The sequence below is a fragment of the Gouania willdenowi genome, chromosome 20 (genome assembly GCF_900634775.1).
Source record: "Gouania willdenowi chromosome 20, fGouWil2.1, whole genome shotgun sequence".
Classification (NCBI taxonomy): Eukaryota; Metazoa; Chordata; class Actinopteri; order Blenniiformes; family Gobiesocidae; genus Gouania; species Gouania willdenowi.
The window spans coordinates 7538177-7561891 of NC_041063.1; the positions used below are offsets into that span (position 1 = coordinate 7538177).

A 23715-nucleotide genomic window follows, 5' to 3' on the forward strand; every position below is an offset into this window, starting at 1 on the left:
TCATTAAATATGACAGAAAAAACCCCAAAATGACTGAAAAATACACATTATTCCTAGAACACACAAGATGACTGCAAATAAATTAACAAAACTAAAACAAAAATCACTGAAATGACTCGTAACATATAAACAAACAAATCTACAAAATGTCAATAAAAAAATTCCAAAATTACTCCAACAACACAAAATTACTCATAACACACAAAATAACAAAAATACACATATGCTGAAAAAGAATCTGTCTGGTTAAAAGGATATAGACTGTTTAGTTTCCAATAACTTAGGCAGACAGTTGACATTAAAATATACTAATGACTTTACTGAAAGAGGACATAAATTGGATTTACAAGTTAAATTAAATGTTGTAAGTTGTTTGTTTTATAATGACAATAATTTATTTATCCTAAAAAAAAGGACTATTGCTTATGTTCAATATTTTTCCAATATATGTAAATAAAGCATCATTTTTTGTACTTGAGTTGCTTTGTTTTAAATTGTTCTTATTGATTTAAACTTATTATAAGCAGTGTGACTAGTGCTGCCAGCAGAGGGCGACCCACAGCTGAGAGCGTTCTACGCCAAAAAATAGAGAGAAGAAGAACTAAAGTTTTTCCCAGCATGCACCTCGGCCCGCGAAGTTGAATTTTTTCCTTCCTGAAGCTCAGACATATGTGAACAAAGTAGTTAATTTATTTATCAAACTACCGCATTTGTTTGCTTTTAAAGGTGCGGCAATTAAAGGTGAGTGTTACTGCTGAGCATGCGCAGAATGTTGGGCTGTCTATGACGTCAGGAATGTGGTTTTAGATCAGACATGTGTCATCATTTAGACTAAATAATATTAAAAACGTTGTTGTTTTGTGTGTTTTGGAATGAATTGTGTGTATTTTTTAGTGTCGTTTTTAGTATTTTCAACAATATTTTTGTATATTATTTGTTTTCTTGTGTGTATTTGACTAAATGTATGTTTTTGAAGTCATTTAAAAAGATTCGTTTGGTGTGTTTTTGTTGTGTATTTTTTATTTTGTGTGTTTTGGGAGTGATTTTGTTTATCATCCTGTGTGTTTCATTATATTGTGTGTTTTTTGACTCAATCACGTGTGTATTAATACTTGTTATTTTGTATATTTTCAGTTTGTTTTATATATTTGTAGTACATGTATGTACTTTTGTTGTCGTTTTGTATGTTTTTTTTTTTTTTTTAACCATTTTCAAAATTTCTCACAATTTTTTTGTGTCTTTTGTTTATCGTCTTGTGTGTTTTCTTATATTGTGTGTTTTTAAAGTCAATTGTGTGTTATTAGTGTTGTTTTTATAATTTTTTTGTTGTGTTCTTGTCGTAAACTTGTCTATTTTTGCTGTTGCTTTGTGTATTTCTCTCCCATTTTGTGTATTTTTTTAATTGTATTTTTTTCAATTGTGCATATTTTGTAGTGTCATTTTTCAGGGTTTTTTTGTTTTGTTTATTTGTAGTCTTCTGTGTATTTAATTAATGTAATTTATATATTTTTGTTGTCCTTTTTATTTTTTAATCATTCTTAAAATTTCTGTCAAATTCTTTCTGTTTCTGTGGTTGTTTTGTGTATTTATGTGTCCATTTGTAGTCTTGTGTGTTTTTTGAGTCAATTGTGTGTATTATTAGTGTTGTCTTGTATATTTGTTGTGTTCCCAAGGTAAATTTCTCTATTATTGCTGTTACTTCATGTATTTCTCAGCCATTTGATGTGTTTTTGGAGTTATTTTGTGCGTTTCCTTTTGCAGGGTTTTAGACACACCCCCACACACACATTATTGGTTCTTTTTTCTCGCCTGTTGCAAGTCAGTACACAGTGATGTTTTTCAGCTGACCTGTTATTGTTGTTTTTTTTAGAACTGTGAGTGTATTAAAGATGAGCAGCGTGTCGACTAATGCAGACAATCTCTTTGAAAACTTATGGAGGCAACTTGGGGAATGTCATCAAAACACACTACAAGGTAACTCAGCTCCAACACACACTCTGTAAGACACAAAATTAATATCTGACATGAACTGTTTTTCTCGATCTACCTAGAACTGGAGGCCAAAGTCACCAAGTTAAAAAAGGATCGCTGTTTGTAAGTGAAACGTCTTTATTTCTAAAGCTTGGATTGGATACAAACATTGAGATATTTAGATTTTCTTGGGATGCACTGTTTGTATTTTTATTTCTGGTATTTCTAACAGGGACGCTCAGAGACTTGAAGTGTTTTACAATCGCAATCAGCAGCTGAAAGAGCAAAACAAGAAGCTACAGGATGCCATCAGTCATCTGGAGGAAAGGTAACGGAGTCCGACAGACATGGATTTTAAAACAAATAATAATAATTCATAATACACAAAACGACTCAGTGCTTACAAAAAAAAAAAAAAACACACACACAAATTGACTCTAAAAACACAAAAGAATAATACACACAAAGAAATTACCTCCTTTGGCGGAGGTAATGACTGCAAAAACAAACAAAATACCAACAAAAATGCGCAAAAAACTTCAAAAACAAACAAAACAAGAGAAAACACATAAATAACAACTAAAAAACACACAGAACGACTCCAAAAACAAACAAAACGGCAAGATAAATACCCCAAATTACACACTTCAATTACCTGAAACACACAGAATCAACTCTAAAAACACATAAACGATGACAAAAATCTACAAAACAACTCCATAAATTAACAAGACGACAAGATAAATACCCAAAATCACTTAAAAAACGCACAGAATTGGCTCTAAAAACTCAAAATGACAACGCAAATGAACAGAATGACTCCCAAAACAAAGGAAATACAGAAAATCAATCCAAAAACAGACAAAATAACCAGAAAAATACACAAAATGACTTCAAAAACACATTGCACTACCTGAAACACAGAATTGATTCTAAAACAAACAAATCCACAAGATTAAAACACAGTTTTTTTTTCAAAAACACAGTAAACTACCTGAAACACACATAACTGACAAAAATGAACAGAATGACTCCCAAAACAAACAAAATATGCAAATTCATTCTAAAAACACACAAAACAACAAGAAAAATACACAAAATTATTCAGATAAACAATCTAAAATACACATTGGCTCTAGAAAATCTCAAAATAAGAACAAAAAACAACAGAATGACTCCCAAAATGTACAAAATGAATAAAAAAACAAACAAAACGACAAGAAAAATACACAATCACTTAAAAAACTCACTAAACTACCTGAAAGAAGCATAATTGACTTAAAAATGACTACATAAACTATGACCATATCTACACACAATGATGCCAAAAACACACAGAATGATTAAAAAAACACACAAAATGACTCCAAAATAGCAACAAAAACCTTTTTTCTTTCTTGTATTAATGTTTAATTTTGTCATTCTAGTCTTTGTTAGAAGTTGTCCATCTGTGGTATATAAATACCAATATGTTGTTTATTTCTATTTATTTTTAGGCTTCGGACAGGAGAGTGTGACCAATGTTCCGTCTTAGAGGACAACCTGAAGAACAGTCAGGATAAGAACCTTCAGATTATCTCCAAACTAAGTACGTCACACAATAGATTTTATTGATTTCCTTTATGTTTCCATCACTTCCTGATTGTTTTTGTGTCTGATCAGAGAATGAGAGAGAACTCTTTAAGGATGAAAACAGGAAGCTACTGTCAGAGCTGCACAGGTTCCAGACCTCTTTGTAAGCCTTTAATACAGTTTTTATTTATTTATTTATTTAAAAAGATTGCAGATGTTCCTCTCCACATGTGTGATTGTGTGTTATATTATATCAGGTCAGATCAGGAGGATGGAATCATCCCAGACTCTCCCGTCCTACAGAGCTCACTGCCCGTCACAAACAAACTGAAGAAACACAGGAAATACGGCAAAACCAAACGTGTCCGTTACACTGAGATTCCTCTTCCTCGTCAGAACGGATCCATCTTCAGTGGTCAGTTATCTTCATCATAATCATCCTCCATCATGTGTCAACATGTGGTGTAACCTTTATTTCCCTAAAGAGCCTGAACGCAGCGACAATAATCCAGTCAGAGCTGAGGTGCTGGTTCCCAACACGTGTGAGATGGACGCGTCTCAGATCACAAGTATGACTTCACTCTATTTACTAACATCTATTTATTTTAGGAGAAGAGTTGGTGAACCATCTTCTCTAACCTTGCTGAGTCGTTACATTTTAATTATTGAGAGTTCTCATGTTTCTGTGGTGGCACTGCGAGGGCATCACCAGATGCTTTCAAGAAACTAACAATACTTTATTTTAACAATTTCTGCTTATTTTTGACCCTTTTTCTGCAACACCACCAAACTCTCCATATTTTAACCTAGTTTTATCACTTTTTTGCCATATTTTTGCTCCTTTTAATGCATTTTTGCTACATTTCTCCCATTTCTGACACTTCTACATCACATTTCAATACCTTTTCTGCACATTTTTTCCATTTTCAAGACATTTTCAGCACTTAAAAACCCTTTCCACCACTTTTACACCTAATGTCACATATGTTGACCCATTATTGTCACTTTTAACTTCTTTTCATTATATGTCATGTTTATTTTTTACCAATTTAACCACATTCACTATTTGTCATGCCCATTGTTTGCTAGTTTAAACTAATTGTTCCAATTTGAACCCTTTTATCACTTTTTCTGTCCGTTTTTGTCCACTCTAATTTCCAACTTTCAACCAATTTCTGTAGTTTTTAAAATCCCATTCCACCACCTTTTTCACCATTTTTAACCCATTTTATTTCAGATTAAAACAAGCATGGCTTTCTGTTTTTTTTTTTTCTCCAGTTTTTTTTAAAGCCTCAAACAGTTCATGTTGGTAAATGTTAGCATTGTGTGTGGGTAAAAGTGTTATATGAGTTAAAAAAAACTTCTTAAATTCCGCTTCACGTCACCCTTGGTTTGTTTTTGTTTTTTCCCTGTTTAGATACTAATAAACGTCCTGAAATCGTACCAAACATGATAAATATGGTTAATAGAGTCAATTACTGTTATTAATTTAACATTATATGCTTGAGAGAATCTATGAAGACAGGATGATATGGTGAGATCAGGCGAGATTACGTCGCTACAGCAACGTTAGCCACATGCTAACTCTTAGCCACATGTTTAACAGGGAAAATCCCATAGAAATGTGATAAACCTGTCTTTGTACCAAATACACTTCAGATGAAGTCACAGAATAACATGATCACGAGATGAACCATTACATGTATGTGGGATTTTGAACAGGATTATGGACAGAATTTGACACTTTCTAGAGAATCATTTGTGTTCTGATGAAAATGATGATTTAAGTGTGTGATATTGTCACTAAAACATGCACGTGAGGAATGTCTGTGTCGTTTTGGGCCTGATTATAAATAAAGACGGACAGTGTGGGACAGAATTCATTTTTTTACATCGTTTTTTCCACGATCATGGAACATTGGAGGCTCTGCCCTAGCTTTAAAGTATTTCATCTTCACTGAGCGTCTCCTCTGTTTTAGAACACGTGGAGGATCCCATTGCAGAGACGTGTGCTTTTGAACTTTATGACAAACATCCCACGGTAGGAAAGCTGTAACTGAGCGTTGATGATATATTGATTTCATGACTGTTCTAACTCTTGTTTTTCATGTTTATGTCAGAAAACGAGTCCAGCTGAAAGCTTCCGCAGCAACTCACAAACTGCTCAGAAACCCAGGGTTGATTTAGCGTAAGCACAGCCACACATGCTAACTGTAGTAGCATCTCAGGCTAACTCTGCTATAGAGTTAAAAAACATTTGTAAACCTTTAAAGGTCTGACGGCATCTCTACACTGATGGACAGTCCAGACTCCATAGCACACCGCTCCCCCTCTCTACTGATGAACATTAAAGGATTTTCTGACAGTGGCTCCGCCTCCTGTCGCACTAAACGGAAGAAAGACGAGAACCATAGAGAGAGGGTCGAAGGGATGAGGGACAGAGGTGAGGAGTGTGTGAAGATGGAGCCGTTTGATTGTCAGGTAACAATTTGTGTTTTTGTTGTCAGTTTGGGTGTATATTTTAGGTTTTTGTGTGTTTCTTTTTTTGCATTTTTCCTCCGTCAATTTAATGTATTTTTGTGTTTCTCGAAGTATTTCTGTCATCCTTTTGTATATGTTTTTCATTTTGTGTGTTTTTGAAGCCATTTTTAGTATTTTTGGAGAAATTTTGTGTGTTTTTGTTGTACTTTTTGTGCATTTCTGTTGTCGATTTGGGTTTTTTGTGTCAGTTTTGTGTATTTCTGTCATCCTTTTGTGTATTTTTTTCTCATTTTGTGTGTGTTTGAAGCCATTTTGTGTATTTTAAGAGTAATTATTTCTGTGTTTTTGTTGTCCTTTGGGATCATTTTTGTATATTGCAGTAATTTTTTTGGTCATTTTCTGTTTTTGGAGTCAGTTTGGTGTGTTTTTGTTGTACTTTTTGTGTATTCCTGTTGTCGTTATCCTTTTGTGTGTTTTCTTGTCATTTTGTGTGTTGTTGAAGCCATTTCGTGTATTTTTGTTGTCCTTTATGTAGTCAGTTTTGTGTATTTTAGTTTTACTTTTTGTGTATTTATCTGTACTTTTTATGTATTTATCTGTCTTTTTGTGTGTTTTTGAAACTGTTTTGTTACATTTTTTTTGTCGTTTTGTATTTTTGGAGTTTTGTGTATTTTCTGGTTTTTGGAGTCAGTTTGGTGTATTTTTTTTTGTCATTTTGGAGTCAGCTTTGTGTATTTTTGTTTTCCTTTTGTGTGTTTTTGAAACAGTTTTGTACATTTTATTTGTTGTTTTGCATTTTGGAGTCAGTTTTCTGTTTTATTGTTGTCCTTTTGTGTATTCTTCTGTCATTTTGTGTTATTTTATGTATTTTCTCATAGGTTCCCTCAGTTGAAAGTGGGATTTGTGACCAAAGAACAGACGTTTCTGATGCGAGTCCAGTTTTTAAGAAGCCAAACAGGAACTCTGACTGTGGTGTTACTGGCAGAAGAAGCTCAGCTGGAGAACATCTACACACCGATAAACACAGTGAGTGTTTTCTTCTGCGTGTGTTGAATAGTTTTAATGGATTTACTCACAGAAAAGATGAACTGTGTTCCTCAGCTGTGAAGGTGGAGCCCACGTGGAGCATCGACCCTGCACTCGCTCTGTCTGAGTACGACCAGGTACAGTCACATCATCCTGGAAATGTGTTTGGAATTATTTTTGTGTTTTTGAAGCTATTTTGTGCATTTTTGTTTTCGTTATGGGTTTTTGGAGTCAGCTTTGTGTATTTTTGTTATTTTATTGTGTATTTTCTTGTCATTTTGTTAGTTTTTTAAGCCATTTTGTGTATTTCTGTTGTACTTTTTTGTGTATTTATCTGCCATTTTGTGTGTTTTGGAAGCTGTTTTGTGCATTTTTGTTGTCGTTTTGGGGATTTAAAGTCAGTTTTGCTTTGAATGTTGTTTTTTTGTGTATTTACTTGTCATTTTGTGTGTTTTTGAGGCAATTTTGAGTATTTCTAGAGTTGTTTTTGTATATTTTTGTTATACTTTTTATGTATTTATTTGTCATTTTGCGTGTTTTTGTCACGTTTTTGTGCATTTTTTTGTCGTTTTCTAATTTTGGAGTCAGTTTGTTGTGTTTTTGTTGTCTTTTTGTGTAGTATTCTGTCATTTTGTGTGTTTTTGAAACAGTTTTTTGCATTTGTTTTGCTGTTCTGTATTTTTGGAGTCTGTCTTCCTATTGTGTCATTTTTTCAGGAATAATTTTTGTTGTTCTTTGTGTATTTTTTTGTCATTTTGTGTGTCTTTTGAAACTTGTACAATTTTGTTGTCGTTTTGGGTTTTTGTCACATGATCCTGAAAATGTGTGAATTAGCATAAGAAACGTCTCAGTCGCTGCATGTTTTCATAATAATGTGATGTGTGTGACAGGAGGATGATGAAGAGCAGAGACGTGCAGAGCTAACAGACACCGACTGTACGTGGGTCAGTCACAGTTTACTACAACACAGAGGGGTGATCGACCACAGCAGAGGAGAGGGAGTCACTGGTAAACTTTACACACACACTTTACACTATCTATACGCATCCTTGTGGCTGCAAAGGTACTGCAATTTAATGACGGCAGTAGCTGTGGGTTCAGCGATGGCTGATAGAAAGAAGTCTAAAGTATGGTTTAGGCCAGTGGTTCTCAAACTTTTCAGCCTGCGGCCCCCAAAATAAAGGTTCCCGAGAGCGGGGACCCCCACTGTAGCTGAAGGTGGTTGAACACAGACATGAACATTGAAGAACAGTCATGTGGAGACAGGACCATCTATAAGGGGGAATAAAGGGGAGAGATTTTTGGGGTCCATCCATAAAGTCAGCAAAATGATGATCTATTGTTCTATGAATCTGATAACTACATTAATTTATTCACTGAATAATATCCACTGTTATCCAAGAACGTTTATTATTATTATTATAGTCATCTTAAAGATGGAAATCCTTGTTTTAATCAGAAATAAAATGGGTTAAAAGTGAGCGAAAATGTGGTGAAATGGGATTTTAAAAACCACAGAAATTTGTTAAAAATTGCAAATTAGAGTGGGAAACAACAGACAGAAAAAGTGGTAAAAATGGTTCATTGTCAGTATTGGAACAATTAGTTTAAACTGGCAAATAATGGGCATGACATATCGTGAATGTGGTTAAATTTGCAAAATAAGCATGAAATATGGTGAAAAAAGAATAAAAGTGACAATAATGGGTCAACATATGTGACATTAGGTAGAAAAGTGGTGGAAAGGGTTTATAAGTGCTGGAAATGTCTTGAAAGTGGAAAATGTGCAGAAAAGGCATTAAAATGATGGAAAAGTGTCAGAAATTGAAGTAATGTAGCAAAATGTATTAAAAGGAGCAAAAATATGGCAAGAAGTGCTGAAAATAGGTTGAAATATGGAAAGTTTGGTGTAGTTGCAGAAAAAGTGTAAAAATGAGCTCAAATTGTTCAAAACATATTCTTAGTTTCTTAAAGTAGATATAAATATGTAATTTTTTGCCATTCGAGTATTTCCCTTGCAATACTCGTAATACATGAGCCCTTTCACATAGAGCTGCTTTTTAATTTATGCCAACAAAAATACACAAAGCAACAACAAAAACACCAAAAAGATTCCAAAAATACACAAAAGGACATCAGACACACAAAACCACTACCTAAACTACACAAAACAACAACACATATATAAAATGACCCCAAAAAAGCACAGATTTACAATAACCAAAATGCAAACATAGAATATACGAAAAGGCAGCAGAAATTCCCAAAATGACAGATAAATAAACGACACAAAAAGATAAACAATGACACAAATCTGTGTACCCTTTGTTCTTTGGTTTTTCTGTTTTACAACCAAATCAAAATAACAAATAAACAGTATGATTATTTTGTTTTACTGACTTAAAACCAAAACAGAAATATGGAAAAACCAAACAAGCAGCAAATAAGTCACATTACTGATGAATTGAAACGTTACATAAATAAATCAAAACAAAAAAAAAGATGTTGCGCAAAACATGCACATGATATGTGATTGAAGGAACTAGAGGTGGTGTAATGAATCTACTGGTACTCCTTGTTTCTTGTGATCAACTTCCGTGTGTGTTGTTGAGGGCTGCTGTTAGCGGTATTATGGTATTATAAAGTACACAAAATAAACATTTTTACTGCCCTCAAAAAAACTGTAATTGGTTTTGCAAAAGTGTCAAATGGTAGAAGTTCTAACATCTATTGTTCCTCACACCAGCCTCACAGTCGATAGTCAGTCACCAGTTTATTTAGATACTATTTGGATCGTAAACGTGAGCAGCTTTTTACGAGCTGAAACATCCACACACTGAATGAAAACATGAGCAGGACCAGAAAACTGCTGGAATAAATCCTGAACAGTCCTATTGTGTGTGGAGACCTGGTCCAGGAAAACAGAACTTTAAGTTCTTGCTCTTATTTCCCTGTAAATATCCAAATATCTCACAAACAGAACAAGTCAAAAAAAAAAAAGCATAAAATCTGGTTTTTGGTTTTTCTGTATTTCTGTTTTGGTTTTAAGTCAAAAAACAAAAACAAAACAACCACACTGTTTATTTGTGAATTTGATTTGGTTTTAAAACAGAATAACCAAAGAACGAAGGGTACAAGGGTACATGGTTTGACAAAAAACCCTTTGTTCTTTCCTGCGTTAAGGCTCAGATTATTCTTAATGCTGGCATTAATGTTGAGAATCGGATCAGACAACCACGTCCCTGAGTCTATATTTGTGTTCAGGTCTGGGCAGGAAAGCAAACGACAGCTTGGATTTGATGTTTGACGCTTCAGCGTGTGGAGAATACAAGTCCTTTACCAGCTCACACTTGGGGCGGAGCCAGGTCTGTGAAGAGGAGGAGGAGGAGGAGGAAGAAGAAGAAGAGAAGAAGAGGAATGATGCTCACCCTTTAGGTATAAAACTAAAACCAAAATAAAGTAGCTTGTGCTTCCTGTTTTCTCTGACGTGTTTGCTCCTCATCTCTAAGATTCTCCTGAACACTCCATGCACCAGAGGAAAGCTGGGTAAGATCAATCTGTGTTTGAATCCCTCATCGTTTCCTGTTTTAACTCCAACACCTCTATCACTCGTACATTAGAGCGCCGAGCTTTGCCCACGTGGCGGTGATCCGGAAGAAAGACGAGAGACGGAAGCTGAAAGGAACCACCTGTAAAGAATGTGACACTGTGAGTGTTAAAACCCGCCCCATTCTGGCTTCAACCAATCAGTGACCAGCTTTTTCCCTCCAGTATTACGCTGACCTACCAGAGGAGGAAAGAAAGAGGAAGTTGGCCTCGTGCTCCAGGCATCGTTTCCTTTACATTCCCCCGAGTACGCCTGAAAACTTCTGGGAGGTTGGATTTCCTTCAACGCAAACGTGCATCGACAGAGGTGAGTTTATCACATATACACATTATATATAAATAAATACCATAATATATATTATGGTAAGCTGTCTAGGAAATTAAATATATATTTATTGACTCTAGGAATATATAGAATGAATATATATCTATATTTTATATACTGTATGTGTATATATATATATATACAGTATATATATAAATATATAAAAGTTTGAATATATATGTAAGAAAAGTTTAAATATATATACAGCATATAAGACATGTTTGAATATATACACAAAGGTCTAAATATATATATTTAGACCTTTGTGTATATATTCAAACTTTTCTTATATATTATATAATAAAGTATATTCAGAATTTCATATACTATGTGTATATATATATATATTCAGACATATATATATATATATATGTGTGTTTAGACTTTTCTTATATACTGTATATATATATATATAATATGAAAGTTTGAATATATATATATAAAAAAGTTTGAAGATATATATGAAAGTGTATTTACAGATGCTGGTCATATAATTAGAATATCATGAAAAAGTTGATTTATTTCAGTAATTCATTTCAAAAAGTGAAACTTGTATAATGTATACATTCATTACACACAGACTGACATATTTCAAGTGTTTATTTCTTTTAATGTTGATGATTATAACTGACAACTATTGAAAACTCCAAATTGAGTATCTCAGAAAATTAGAATATTACGGAGAAGTTCAATATTGAAGACACCTGGTGCTCCATGAAACACCTGCAAAGGCCTTTAAATGGTCTCAGTCTAGTTCTGTAGGCGACACAATCATGGGGAAGACTGCTGACCTGACAGTTGTTCTTGCTCAAGGAGGGAAAAACACAAAAGGTCATGGTTAAAGAGGCTGGCTGTTCACAGAGTTCTGTGTCCAAGCACATTAATAGAGAGGTGAAGGGAAGGAAAAGATGTGATAAAGTGTACAAGCAATAGGGATAACCACGCCCTGGAGAGGATTGTGAAACAAAACCCATTCAAAAATGTGGAGGAGATTCACAAAGAGTGGACTGCAGCTGGAGTCAGTTCTTCAAGAACCACCACGCACAGACGTATGCAAGACATGGGTTTCATCTGTAGCACATTCCTTGTGTTAAGCCACTCTTTAACAAGAGACAGCGTCAGAAGCGTCTCACCTGGGCTAAAGACAAAAAGGACTGGACTGCTGCTGAGTGGTCCAAAGTCATGTTCTCTGATGAAAGTACATTTAGTCCATGTTCTTTGGAAATCAAGGTCCCAGACTCTGGAGGAAGAGAGGAGAGGCACAGAATCCATGTTGCTTGAGGTCGAGTGTAAAGTTTCCACAGTCAGTGATGGTTTGGGGCGCCATGTCATGTGCTGGTGTTGGTCCACTGTGTTTCCTTAGGTCCAAGGTCATCGCAGCCGTCTACCAGGAAGTTATAGAGCACTTCATGCTTCCTGCTGCTGACCAACTTTATGGAGATGCAGATTTCATTTTCCAACAGGACTTGGCACCTGCACACAGTGCCAAAGCTACCAGTACCTGGTTTAAGGACCATGGTATCCCTGTTCTTGATTGGCCAGCAAACTGGCCTGACCTTAACCCCATAGAAAATCTATGGTGTATTGTGAAGAGGAAGATGTGAGACGCCAGACCCAACAATGCAGAAGAGCTGAAGGCCACTATCAGAGCAACCTGGGCTCTCATAACACCTGAGCAGTGTCACAGACTGATAGACTCCATACCACGCCGCATTGCTGCAGTAATTCCGGCAAAAGGAGCCCCAACTGAGTGCTGTACATGCTCATACTTTTCATCTTCATACTTTTCAATTGGCCAACATTTCTAGAAATCTTTTTTTTTGTATCAGTCTTAAGTAATATTCTAATTTTCTGAGATACTGAATTTGGGATTTTCAGTAGTTGTCAGTTACAATAATCAAAATTAAAAGAAATAAACATTTGAAATATATTAGTCTGTGTGTAATGAATTAATACATTATACAAGTTTCACTTTATGAAAGGGAATTACTGAAATAAATCAACTTATTCATGATATTCTAATTATATGACCAGCACCTGTGTGTGTATATATATTCAAACTTTCATATATATATATATTCAAACTAGGGATGCACTGAATATTAGGTAACTGAAAATATTCGGCCGAATATTGTAAAAAAAGCCACATTCGGCTTTCGGTGGAGTGAGTTAAAAGCAAGGTCGAATAGTAGCATATGACGCAATCAAACAACATGCAGTGATGAAGTGTCCGACCAACAGATTTCTTAAGCATTTTATTTGGGGCTTCACATACAGGCACATCCGCGTTAACGCAATTGCGGACGGAATCACGGAATCGGCCAATGAAAACGGTTTAACGCGGAAATGGACAGAATCGGCATGAAACGGGCAAAGAACGTTTTTTTATGGGGAAATGTTTCCGGGGACCGCTTATTAGGTGCACTGCCCTGTCCTGGTTGCATTGAACAACACAAATCATCACTGACTCCTAAATACAGAGCCAAGAGTGGCCGTTTAACTTTGCTGTGCCTGTGAAACGCTGTCCGTCTTTGGTGTAGCGCAGTGGCGCTCAGTGTTTAAACTGTTGTGTCTGGCTAACTAAGAATAACTCAGTCCCTGTTGTCCTTTAGTTCTTTTTATTCCAGCCTTTTGTCCGTAGGTACACATTCACAGTCAGCAAGCTACCTCAAGTACAACCGTTTCAGTGGGAACTTGTATTTTTTATTTAATTTTTATTAGTATTTATTTTGTTTCCTCACAGGAGTTAAAAACTAATATTTTCTTTAAAAGAATGATAAATATTTCTAAAACAAAAAAAAAATAATCAGATTTTATAGGGCCCTAGGTTTACATTATTAGCCTATCTACTGTGGCTAAGCAGATTTGTACCAGAAGGACAGTTATTCATTTGTTGTGGGTTTATCCACTTTAATGCACTGAAAGTCTAATATAAATGAAAAACATTGTTGTGCTTTTTTTTGAAAAGCAAAGGCTACTGAAATATTTAAAAAATGTCAGAATATTCAATAAACATTTACTTTCTTTAAAAAAACATGTCTTCTAGGCTATTTATGCACTATTAAAAAAATAGTGAAAAACTTAACCATATTTGTATTCAGCCCAGCGTTTATATTTTATTCGGCTTCGGCCACAAATTTTCATTTTGGTGCGTCCCTAATTCAAAACTTCCTGTGTTTTGGAAAGTCTCAGGATTCTCTTAAACAGGGGTTTTAAACCTTTTTTTGCTTATTTTTACCTTTTTTCTGTAGCTTCACCATATTTTAACCTTTTTTCATCACTTTTTCTTGCCACATTTTTTCTCTTTTTAATGCATTTTTGCTACATTACTCCCATTTCTGACACTTCTACATTACATTTCAATGTCTTTTCTGCACATTCTTTCCACTTTCTGGACATTTTCAGCACGTATAAGTTCAGTCAATTTTGTGTATTTTTCCTGTCAATTTCAGTGTTTTTGGAACTGGTTTGTACATGTTTGTTGTCGGTTTAGGTTTTTGCATTCTCTTGGTCGATTTGCATTTTTAGAGATAATTTTGTGTCTTTTCTTGTCGTTTTCTGTGTTTTGAAGCCATTTTTTGTATTTTTGGAGTCATTTTAGTGTATTTTTGTTTTACTTTCAGTGTTATTCATTAGGGCTGGGACATGTTAATTATAATTAATTACAGAAAACTATAGCAGTTACTCTGTTTTTGTACTCCAAACAGCGCTGAACCTTTCTGGTTTCACAATTTCTGAAAAGGTTGAAAAGCATTGCTGTAAAAGGCCGTGTTTGGCTCCTGAACCTTCAGTTTGACACGTATCTTCGTCCTGAGTGTAAATATGATGTTTTTTAATTTCCAGGTTATATCCGTGAAGAGAAGAATCCTGAGTTGTGTTCCAGACGTAGAAATCCACTCAGTGCTTTATTTTCTCCTAAAAGTCGTGAGCAGGAAGGTCGACACATTTCTCCCTGAGTACGAATGTTTATGAAGAACAGGTGAGAGTAAGATGCTGTAAATTCCTGTAAACTATGTATATTTTAAGGTTTTCTCAAATAATAAGTAAAGGTTATGTCTCTTTAATTTTTTCCAGTAAAAATCAAAAAGAAAAAAAATGACAAAAAAAAAGAGGCAAAAACGAGGAAACAGTTTGTAAAGCAATGTTTATTATAAAAATGTGTGTATTTTCTCTTTGGGTATCAAATAAAGTGCTAATGTTAAAGCTTTTGTAGTGTTGCTCCATCAGGACGAGTCTCTGTCAGTGTACAAAAGTAAAGCTTCTCCAAGATGACTGAAAACAACGCTGTAATCACAACAAACACACAAAACTATCACTTTAAACATAAAGTAAAGGCTCGTTTAATTAATAAAATACGCACTAATAACTCACCAAGCCACAGACTCACTGCTGACACTCGTTTCAAAAATAAACGTGGAGAAGAACATGGCTATGATCTAAAAACAAATTCATTTTAAACAAAGTATCACATTATAAAGACAAAAGAGTGAATATTTACCTTTGACGTATAAACCCAGACAGCCAGGTGTTGGAGGGACATCCCAATTTTTATTCTGACTGTGACCAACACCAGCAGGAATCCCAGCAAAGCACTGGGAGGAAAACACAGCCACACATCACTGGAATGTAAAATAAGTTTATTCATGCAACGCAGTGGTTCTCAAACTAAGGGGCATAAAGAGGAAGAGATGTTTGTGAGTCGTGCACTTGATACGAATCCGATTTGTTTGACCTAATGATGAAAAATGTTTACATTTATAGAATCTTTCAAATCATTGAATTCAAATTCAATACAATAGAGCAGAAATGGGCAACTAGCTTGTTATTTTGTGCGATTTTGAGTTTTCAGAGTCAGTTTTACGTGTTTTTTGTTGTACTTTTTTGAACATTTATCTGTCATTTTGTGTGTTTAAGAAACTGTTTTGTGCATTTTCATTGTTGTTTTGTGTTTTTGGAGTCATTTTTTAATATTTCTATTGTACTTATGTGTGTTTATCTGTCATTTTGTGTATTTTTGAAACCGTTTGATGCATTTTCATTGTTGTTTCATGTTTTTGGAGTCAATTTTATGTATTTTGTTGTAGTTTTGTGTGTTTGTGAAACAGAATTTCTTGAATCTTTCAAATCATTGAATTTTGAATTCAATACAATAGAGCAGGAATGGTTAACTGGCTTGTTATTTTGTGCAATTTTGAAACCGCTTTGTGTATTTTTGAGTTTTTGGAGTCAGTTTTGTATATTTTTGTTGTACTTTCTTGCATATTTATGTCATTTTGTGTGTTTAAGAAACTGTTTTGTGCATTTTCATTGTTTTGTGATTTTAGAGTAAATTTTCTATTTTTGTTGTACTTCTGTGTTTATCTGTCATTTTCTGTATTTTTGAAACTATTTAGTGCTTTTTCTTTGTTGATTTGCATTTTGGAGTCAATGTTGTGGATTTTTCTGTCATTTTGTGTGTTTTTGAAACCATTTGATTCATTTTCATTGTTGTTTCGTGTTTTTGGAGTCAATTTTATGTATTTTTCTCTTGTTTTGTGTTTTTGAAACAGAATTTCTTGAATTCTTTTTTTTTTCTTTTTAAAAAAAAAAAATAAAATAATTGAATTCAAATTCAATACCATAGAGCAGAATGGCAATTGGAGGTCCGATAAAACAGCAGAAAATACAAAAATTTACGTTTAAAAAAAAAAAAAAAAAAAAACATACAAAAAATTGCACAAAAGCACAACAAAAATACAATAATTTACTCAAAAAATCACATAAAGCAACTACAAATGTAGATTAAATAACAGAACTATAGAAAACGATAGCAAAAATACACAAAACAAGTCTAAAATATACAAAAAATACTCGAAGGTCTCCAAAAACACAAAATATATGGAAAAAAAACACAAAACTGCAACAAACATTTACAAAATGAAAGAAAAATGGACAGTGACAACAAAATTTACCGAAAAAAAGACATAAGAACACAAAAATACAGTGTAAAATAAAATATATGAAATTACAACAAAAAGACACACAACAAAGACATGGAATGGAATATGGAACAAAATGACAAATGAAAGTAAAATATATACAAAATGACAACTATAAAACAGACCAAGCCTTTGTTGGTTCCTGTGTTAATGCTCTGATGAATGTTGATCATGTGACCCTCTGATCAGATACAATCACAGGTTTATGGCCCCGCCCACTGTGATAAAAGTAGCTGGTCTCTAATATAAAGAGTTCAGACAGTCTTTAGGCCTTTAAACCAATGAGCGTAGAGGATGAGGTGAATAAATAAATGAGTGTCTCACCTGGTGCAGCAGCCACAGTAGAACGTGTACGACCAAAGGAACGGGAACGCCAACGCTCCATTCAGGTCACCTGTGGGAAAAGATTAGAAACAAAGATAATGTAAAAACAGAGAAAAATATTCAAAAAGATTCTCACTTATAAATCATTGGATTGAAAAACAGCCTTAAAACAAACATTATTTGTTAAAGTGAAGGTGCAGTGAGTAAGTGACGTACCCGTGGGATGAGCAGCCAGACCCAGCAGCACAATGCTAACAAATAAAAAATAGAAAAACTCACCTAAATAATGTAAATTAAACAGAAATGATTTAAGAACTCAAATAATAACAACAATTATTACCTGAACAGGTAATTCAGACACTGCTGCTCCAGGTCACTGTCAATAGATGATCACAGATTATTAACTTAATATTAGTAACGTTACTACAACAGACTGACAAATAAACGTTGATTAAACTAGAATAAAATGGAAAACTAAATAAAAGTGTTTCTAAATAATGACATTAACAGTAAAATGTAAATAAAAGTCTCTAAATAATGACATTAACAGTAAAATGTAAATAAAAGTCTCTAAATAATGACATTAACAGTAAAATGTAAATAAAAGTCTCTAAATAATGACATTAACAGTAAAATGTAAATAAAAGTGTTTCTAAATAATGACATTAACAGTAAAATGTAAATAAAGTGTTTCTAAATAATGACATTAACCATAAAATGTAAATAAAAGTGTTTCTAAATAATGACATTAACAGTAAAATGTAAATAAAGTGTTTCTAAATAATGACATTAACCGTAAAATGTAAATAAAAGTGTTTCTAAATAATGACATTAACAGTAAAATGTAAATAAAAGTGTTTCTAAATAATGACATTAACCGTAAAATGTAAATAAAAGTGTTTCTAAATAATGACATTAACAGTAAAATGTAAATAAAAGTGTTTCTAAATAATGACATTAACAGTAAAATGTAAATAAAAGTGTTTCTAAATAATGACATTAACAGTAAAATGTAAATAAAAGTGTTTCTAAATAATGACATTAACAGTAAAATGTAAATAAAAGTGTTTCTAAATAATGACATTAACAGTAAAATGTAAATAAGAGTTTCTAAATAATGACATTAACAGTAAAATGTAAATAAACGTGTTTCTAAATAATGACATTAACAGTAAAATGTAAATAAAAGTGTTTCTAAATAATGACATTAACAGTAAAATGTAAATAAACGTGTTTCTAAATAATGACATTAACAGTAAAATGTAAATAAAAGAGTCTAAATAATGACATTAACAGTAAAATGTAAATAAAAGAGTTAAACTCACCTGAGGTTGGATGATCTGTTGTGAACCTGAAACACTCTGTAGGAACCTGGGAGAGAATGATGTGGGTTTCTACTCAATAATTATCATCATAATTATCATAATATAATAACAATATGAATAATAATTTGAAAAAAATAATGCAGTGTCTGTTGGCGGCAAACTGTGATCTCACTAATGACAAAACAACAACAACAGAACAAGGGCTGCTACTAAAATACACTAAATGACAACAAAAATACACAAAATAGTTAAATACACAAAATGACAACAAAACAATAACTAAAACAAACAAAATGGCAACGAAAATACATCAAAGAGCAACATAAATACACAAAACTACAACTAAAATACACAAAACACCTAAATTACACAAATGACAACTAATTTACACAAGAACACAACATAATTACACAATACACTCATGACAACTAAAAAACACCAAACAAAACCTAAAATACACAAAACAACTAAGATACATATACATGACAAACATTACATTAAATAATTCTGATAACACACAAACACAACAACACACAAAAACAAACGACGACAAAACTCACACAAACTGTGTGTAGTTTCCTGTGCTAATGCTCTGATTGGTCGTTATTCTAACGCTGATGTGAATGTTGATCATGTGACCCTCTGATAACTGCTGCCTGTTTCTGATTTAAATGTGTTGCTGTGGTTTTGTCCATGTTTAAAACAAAGGAAAATATAATTCTATTAAAATAATGAACGACGTGGAAAGGATGGAAAAAATACATTAAAAAATAGTTTTCTTTGATGATGATGATGATGATGATGATGATGAAGTCTTACCCAGACAGAGGAGGTGGCCCAGGGCCCACAGGTAACCACTGTAATCAAACTACATGGAAACACAAGCTGTTCATTAGGCTTTGATTGATCAGCAGCTGCTTACTGATGATGATGATGATGATGTTACCTGGGGGTCATGCAGAGGAAGGTTGATGGCTGACAGAAGCATGATGCAGACACTGGAGACGGATGAACAATGGACACATGAATGATAATGTGAATGTAAACACCTCATCCCTCAGAGATGCTACTTCCTGTTTGGCATGGGCACTACTTCCTGTTTGACAGACGGAGTAAACTAGTGATGAAGCTCGTTATTCAGCAGCTATTAATTTTTAACATGATAATGACAATCAGAAGTTATTATTTTTATTTGGAGCTTATCTCTCAATCACAGGGGGCGGAGCCACAGACATATGATTGTATCTGATCTGAGGTCACATGATCAACATTCATGTCAGCATTAGAATAACGAATAACTGTCATTTTTGTATTTTTTTGTTGCTGTTTTGCAAATGTTTTACTTCGTTTTGTGTTTATTTATTTTTTCTACTGTTATTTTGTCTATTTTTCTTGGTTTTTTGTGTGTTCTTGATGTCATTTATTATTAGTCATGAAGAAAAAAAACTAATCTCTCGTTTTGTGAGTTTTCATTGTTTTGTATATTTTCCTTTTTTCGTTTTAGCTTCGTTTCGTGTGTTTTTGGTGTCATTTAGTAAATGTTTCCCTCATTTTGTGTGTTTTTTTGATACTTTGAGTGTTTTGGTTTTATTTTGGATATTTTCCGATCATTTTGTACATTTCTGTTGTTGTTTGTGTGTACTTTGTGTTGTTTAGTGATTTTTTTTTTTTCTCTCGTGTCGTGTGTTTTTGGTGTTATTTTTGTGTATTTTTGTGAGTGTTTTGTGCAATTTATGTGTTTTTGAGTATTTTTGTGATCTTGTGTGTGTGTTTTTCACTCAATTTGTTTGTTGTTCTTCAGGTTTTGGGTGTTTTTGTGACCCTTTGTGTGTTATTTTGTATATTTTCCTCTGATTTAGTTTGTCTTAGTTTTTTTTATTTTGTATATATTTCCTCATTTTGTTGTTGCTGTTGTTTTGCCTGTTTTTGTGAGTGTTTTTGGTGACATTTAGTCATTTTTTTTGTCACATTTTGTGTCTGTTTTGAGTGTTTTTTCTGATCCTTTGTGGTTTTTTTTGGTTTTGTTTGATTTAGTACATTTTTCAATCATTTGTTTTAGTTGTCATTTTGGGTGTTTTTGGTGGTGTTTTGTATATTTTGTATATTTTTCTCTCATTTAGTTTGTCTTTGATGTCGTTTTGACTGTTTTTGGTGTCATTTAATATACTTTTCTCTCAATTAGTGCATTTTTGTTTTGTTTACTTTCTATAATTTTTTTTTTTATTCATCTTGTGCAGTTTTTTTTTTGTGTTTTTAGAGTCATTTTGTGCATTTACTTTTGGGGCCACTAAACTATAAGTCACGTGTTGAACTTAAGAAGTCCGAACTCATTCTTTAAAGTAGCAGCCCAGGGAATAAGGTGGAATAAAAAACAAATCAAATCAAACAAGTACCTTGCCAGTTTGATCCTGTGTGTTTTCTGTGAAAGAAACAGACACAGGTAGTGATAGAAAGCTTTAGTTTAGCTCTAATATTAATATTAATATAGATTAACTCACCTCTCTGTGAATAAATGTAGAGATGATGTAACTGACAACATGAGACGAGTTCTGAAGAGTGAAGAAGAACGGAATCACCTGCAAACACAACAATAACACACACGCAGCCTTTTTATTAGCGCTGCTATCGTTGCTATGGCTACGTGTGTGAATATAATAAGAGACGTTTCTTACCATGTGAGACAAGGCCCTGGAACCTGAATAAATGTTTCCCACAAAGAGCAGTGAGCCTGGAAACCAGGAGAGAGCTGCAGATCTGAGGAGAAAAATCAATGATACACACATTTAAAGAGTTTTAAACACACACACACACACACACACACACCTGCTGATGGGACTCATCTCCACCCAACCCAGCTTCACACACGTCAGCAGCAGAACGGCTCCAATTAACGTCTGCCATCTCCATGGAAACATCAGGATGAGACACAGTGTAAATGTAACAATTCACATGTTCAAAACTCATTTAAATATTCACAGAAAACAGTTTTTTTAGTGTAATAACATAAATACTCATTTTAAGCTACTCACCCCTGGAATAATGTAGGATAAGTGAAATTCAACACGGAGAGAACAAACTAGAAGAGAGGGAATCAAATATATATATAGATATATATCAATTAGACACATGAATGACATCATAAAATTGACACTGGCACAACTTCCTGTTAAACATGGGCACAACTTCCTGTTTGATAGAAGGAGCAAACGAGTGATGAAGCTTGTTGTTCAGCAGCTATTTATGATAATCTATAAAATCATAATGAGAATCACAAGCCCATTACAGGGGCGGGGCCACAAAACACGTGACTATCAACGTTCACGTCAGCATTAGAATAACAACCAATCAGAGCACTACTGACATTTTAGTGTATTTTTTTGTCATTGTTTTGTGTGTTTTTTACTGTCATTTGTCTATTTTTGTTGTAATTTGTGTGTTTTTGGTGTCATTTAGTAATTGTGTTCTCTTGTTTTGTGATCCTTTGTATGTTTTGGTTTTATTTTGTATATTTTTTAATCTTTTTGCACATTTTTGTTGTCGTTTGTGTGTACTTAGTGTTGTTTAGTGATTTTTTTTTTTCTCTCATTTTGTGTGTTTTTGATGTTATTTTCGTATATTTTTCTCTTTTTGTTTTTGCTGTTGTGTGTGTTTCTGTGAGCGTTTCGTGCAATTTGTGTGTTTTTGCGTATTTTTGTGATCCTGTGTGTGTTTTATGTGTTATTTTGTATGTTTTCACTCATTTTATTTGTTCTTCAGGTTTTGGGTATTTTCCTGATCCTTTTCGTGTTTTGGTTTTATTTTGTATATTTTTCGATCATTTTGAACATTTTTGTTGTCGTTTGTGTGTACTTAGTATTGTTTAGTGATTTTTTTCCCCTCTCATTTCATGATTTTTTTGTGTTATTTGTGTTTTTGTGATTGTTTTGAATGTTTTAATTTTATTTTGCATTTTTTTCCCCAATAATTTTGTGTGTTTTTGATGTTGTTTTTGGATCTTTTGTGTGTTATTTTTTACTCATTTAGTTTTTTATTGTTGTCATTTTGTGTGTTTTAGTGTTATTTTGTATAGTTTTCTCATTTACTTTTTGCTGTAGTAATTTTTCTCATTTGGTGTGTTTTCGTAAACTATTTTGAATATTTTCTGATAATTTTGTCTGTTTTTGTAATCCTTTGTGAGTTATTTTGTATATTCTTTTCTCATTTAGTTTGTATACATTATTTTCTGTTTTTTTTTTGTGTTATTTGGTAATTGTTTCTCTCATTTAGTGTGTTTTTGTGACAGTTTCGAGTTGAATTAATACACATTATATTTCACAGGCTGAGACTGAGTTCAATAAACACAGTTTGTGACTTTAGATTTACTCATAAAAGTCTTACGATGGGTGTGAAAGTTAAAAGCTGAGTTTTCCAACCGTCCGTGAATGCCTCACCTTGTTGGTGAAACAGGAAACGATGAAGATGAAGCTGAAGACGTATCCGGAGACGTTTCTCCTCCAGTGCGAAATGAGCCTAAAACACATGATAACACCACGGACATGGCTCCACTCCACCAGACAACATCTACAACAACCCTTTAACTTCACACTGACACAGCAGAGTGTTTTAAACAACAGCAGGAGACATTTTAACAAGAGAAACTTCACTATTTCTACAAGCAGCGACACGTCAAGATGCTGCTGCAAAGATCGTCTGTTAGAGACAGGAGCACCACTACCTCACTATTCACTGAAACACACGAGAAAAACACCCATTTATTCTCATTTATGCCCTGTTTTTAACACTTCCACTTGTAAACGACTGTATTTAGATGTATCAAGGTGTAATTATGAAGGTAAAGATTTGTTTTAAACTGAGTTATGTGTTAATATATTGTTAAAATTAAGGCTTGTGTTCCAGTTTTGACCCATCATTGCATCTAAGTTTGATCATTTAAAAGGAAAAATAACTGTGAAAACAGGAATTATGAAGTAAAAGCATGTTTATGTAGTGTTTCAGATTGTTGAGCATCACTGTTGTGTACAGAAAAGGATTAGGGCCACAGACAAAAAACTGTTTTTTATTAATATTAATGTTTTGAGAAACAAGTCAGAATTCTGTGAATTAAGTC

General features: G+C 33.5%; 2 protein-coding genes across 4 annotated transcripts; one reads left to right on the forward strand and one right to left on the reverse strand.

Annotated features, from left to right (window-relative positions):
* The first annotated feature begins 604 nt into the window (after window positions 1-604).
* On the forward strand, window positions 605-14937 carry rbbp8 (retinoblastoma binding protein 8). The gene is made up of 19 exons (XM_028435088.1): window positions 605-741; window positions 1871-1974; window positions 2052-2094; window positions 2204-2299; window positions 3468-3559; window positions 3634-3706; window positions 3801-3958; window positions 4029-4112; window positions 5523-5584; window positions 5664-5731; window positions 5817-6024; window positions 6903-7050; window positions 7126-7187; window positions 7941-8058; window positions 10315-10485; window positions 10560-10596; window positions 10671-10758; window positions 10822-10963; window positions 14825-14937. The coding sequence occupies exons 2-19, from the start codon at window positions 1890-1892 to the stop codon at window positions 14935-14937; spliced, it is 1848 nt and encodes a 615-aa protein (XP_028290889.1). The 5' UTR covers window positions 605-741; window positions 1871-1889.
* Window positions 14938-15139: 202 nt separating this feature from the next.
* tmem241 (transmembrane protein 241) lies at window positions 15140-23289 on the reverse strand. 3 transcript variants are annotated; one of them, XM_028434695.1, is made up of 15 exons: window positions 23039-23289; window positions 21638-21684; window positions 21432-21509; window positions 21281-21362; window positions 21107-21184; window positions 21002-21027; window positions 19555-19606; window positions 19428-19476; window positions 18609-18654; window positions 17624-17659; window positions 17500-17534; window positions 17284-17353; window positions 15480-15573; window positions 15353-15376; window positions 15140-15265 (listed from the first exon to the last, which is right to left on the reverse strand). In XM_028434695.1, the coding sequence occupies exons 1-14, from the start codon at window positions 23126-23128 to the stop codon at window positions 15365-15367; spliced, it is 795 nt and encodes a 264-aa protein (XP_028290496.1). In that variant the 5' UTR covers window positions 23129-23289; the 3' UTR covers window positions 15140-15265; window positions 15353-15364. The 3 variants fall into 3 exon arrangements, with proteins under 3 accessions (XP_028290496.1, XP_028290494.1, XP_028290495.1); XM_028434693.1 differs by having other exon boundaries at window positions 15353-15417; XM_028434694.1 differs by having other exon boundaries at window positions 15175-15290; window positions 15353-15417.
* Window positions 23290-23715: the final 426 nt, after the last annotated feature.

Coding starts and splice junctions, on each gene's coding strand:
- rbbp8 (XM_028435088.1), top strand. CDS start 1,890: ATGAGCAGCGTGTCGACTAATGCAGACAATCTCTTTGAAAACTTATGG. Junction 2,300..3,467: donor ATCAGTCATCTGGAGGAAAG/GTAACGGAGTCC, acceptor ATTTATTTTTAG/GCTTCGGACAGGAGAGTGTG. Junction 4,113..5,522: donor GGACGCGTCTCAGATCACAA/GTATGACTTCAC, acceptor CCTCTGTTTTAG/AACACGTGGAGGATCCCATT.
- tmem241 (XM_028434693.1), bottom strand. CDS start 23,128: ATGTGTTTTAGGCTCATTTCGCACTGGAGGAGAAACGTCTCCGGATAC. Junction 21,685..23,038: donor TTTCCTGTTTCACCAACAAG/GTGAGGCATTCA, acceptor CCTCTCTTCTAG/TTTGTTCTCTCCGTGTTGAA. Junction 21,363..21,431: donor GAGATGAGTCCCATCAGCAG/GTGTGTGTGTGT, acceptor TTTTCTCCTCAG/ATCTGCAGCTCTCTCCTGGT.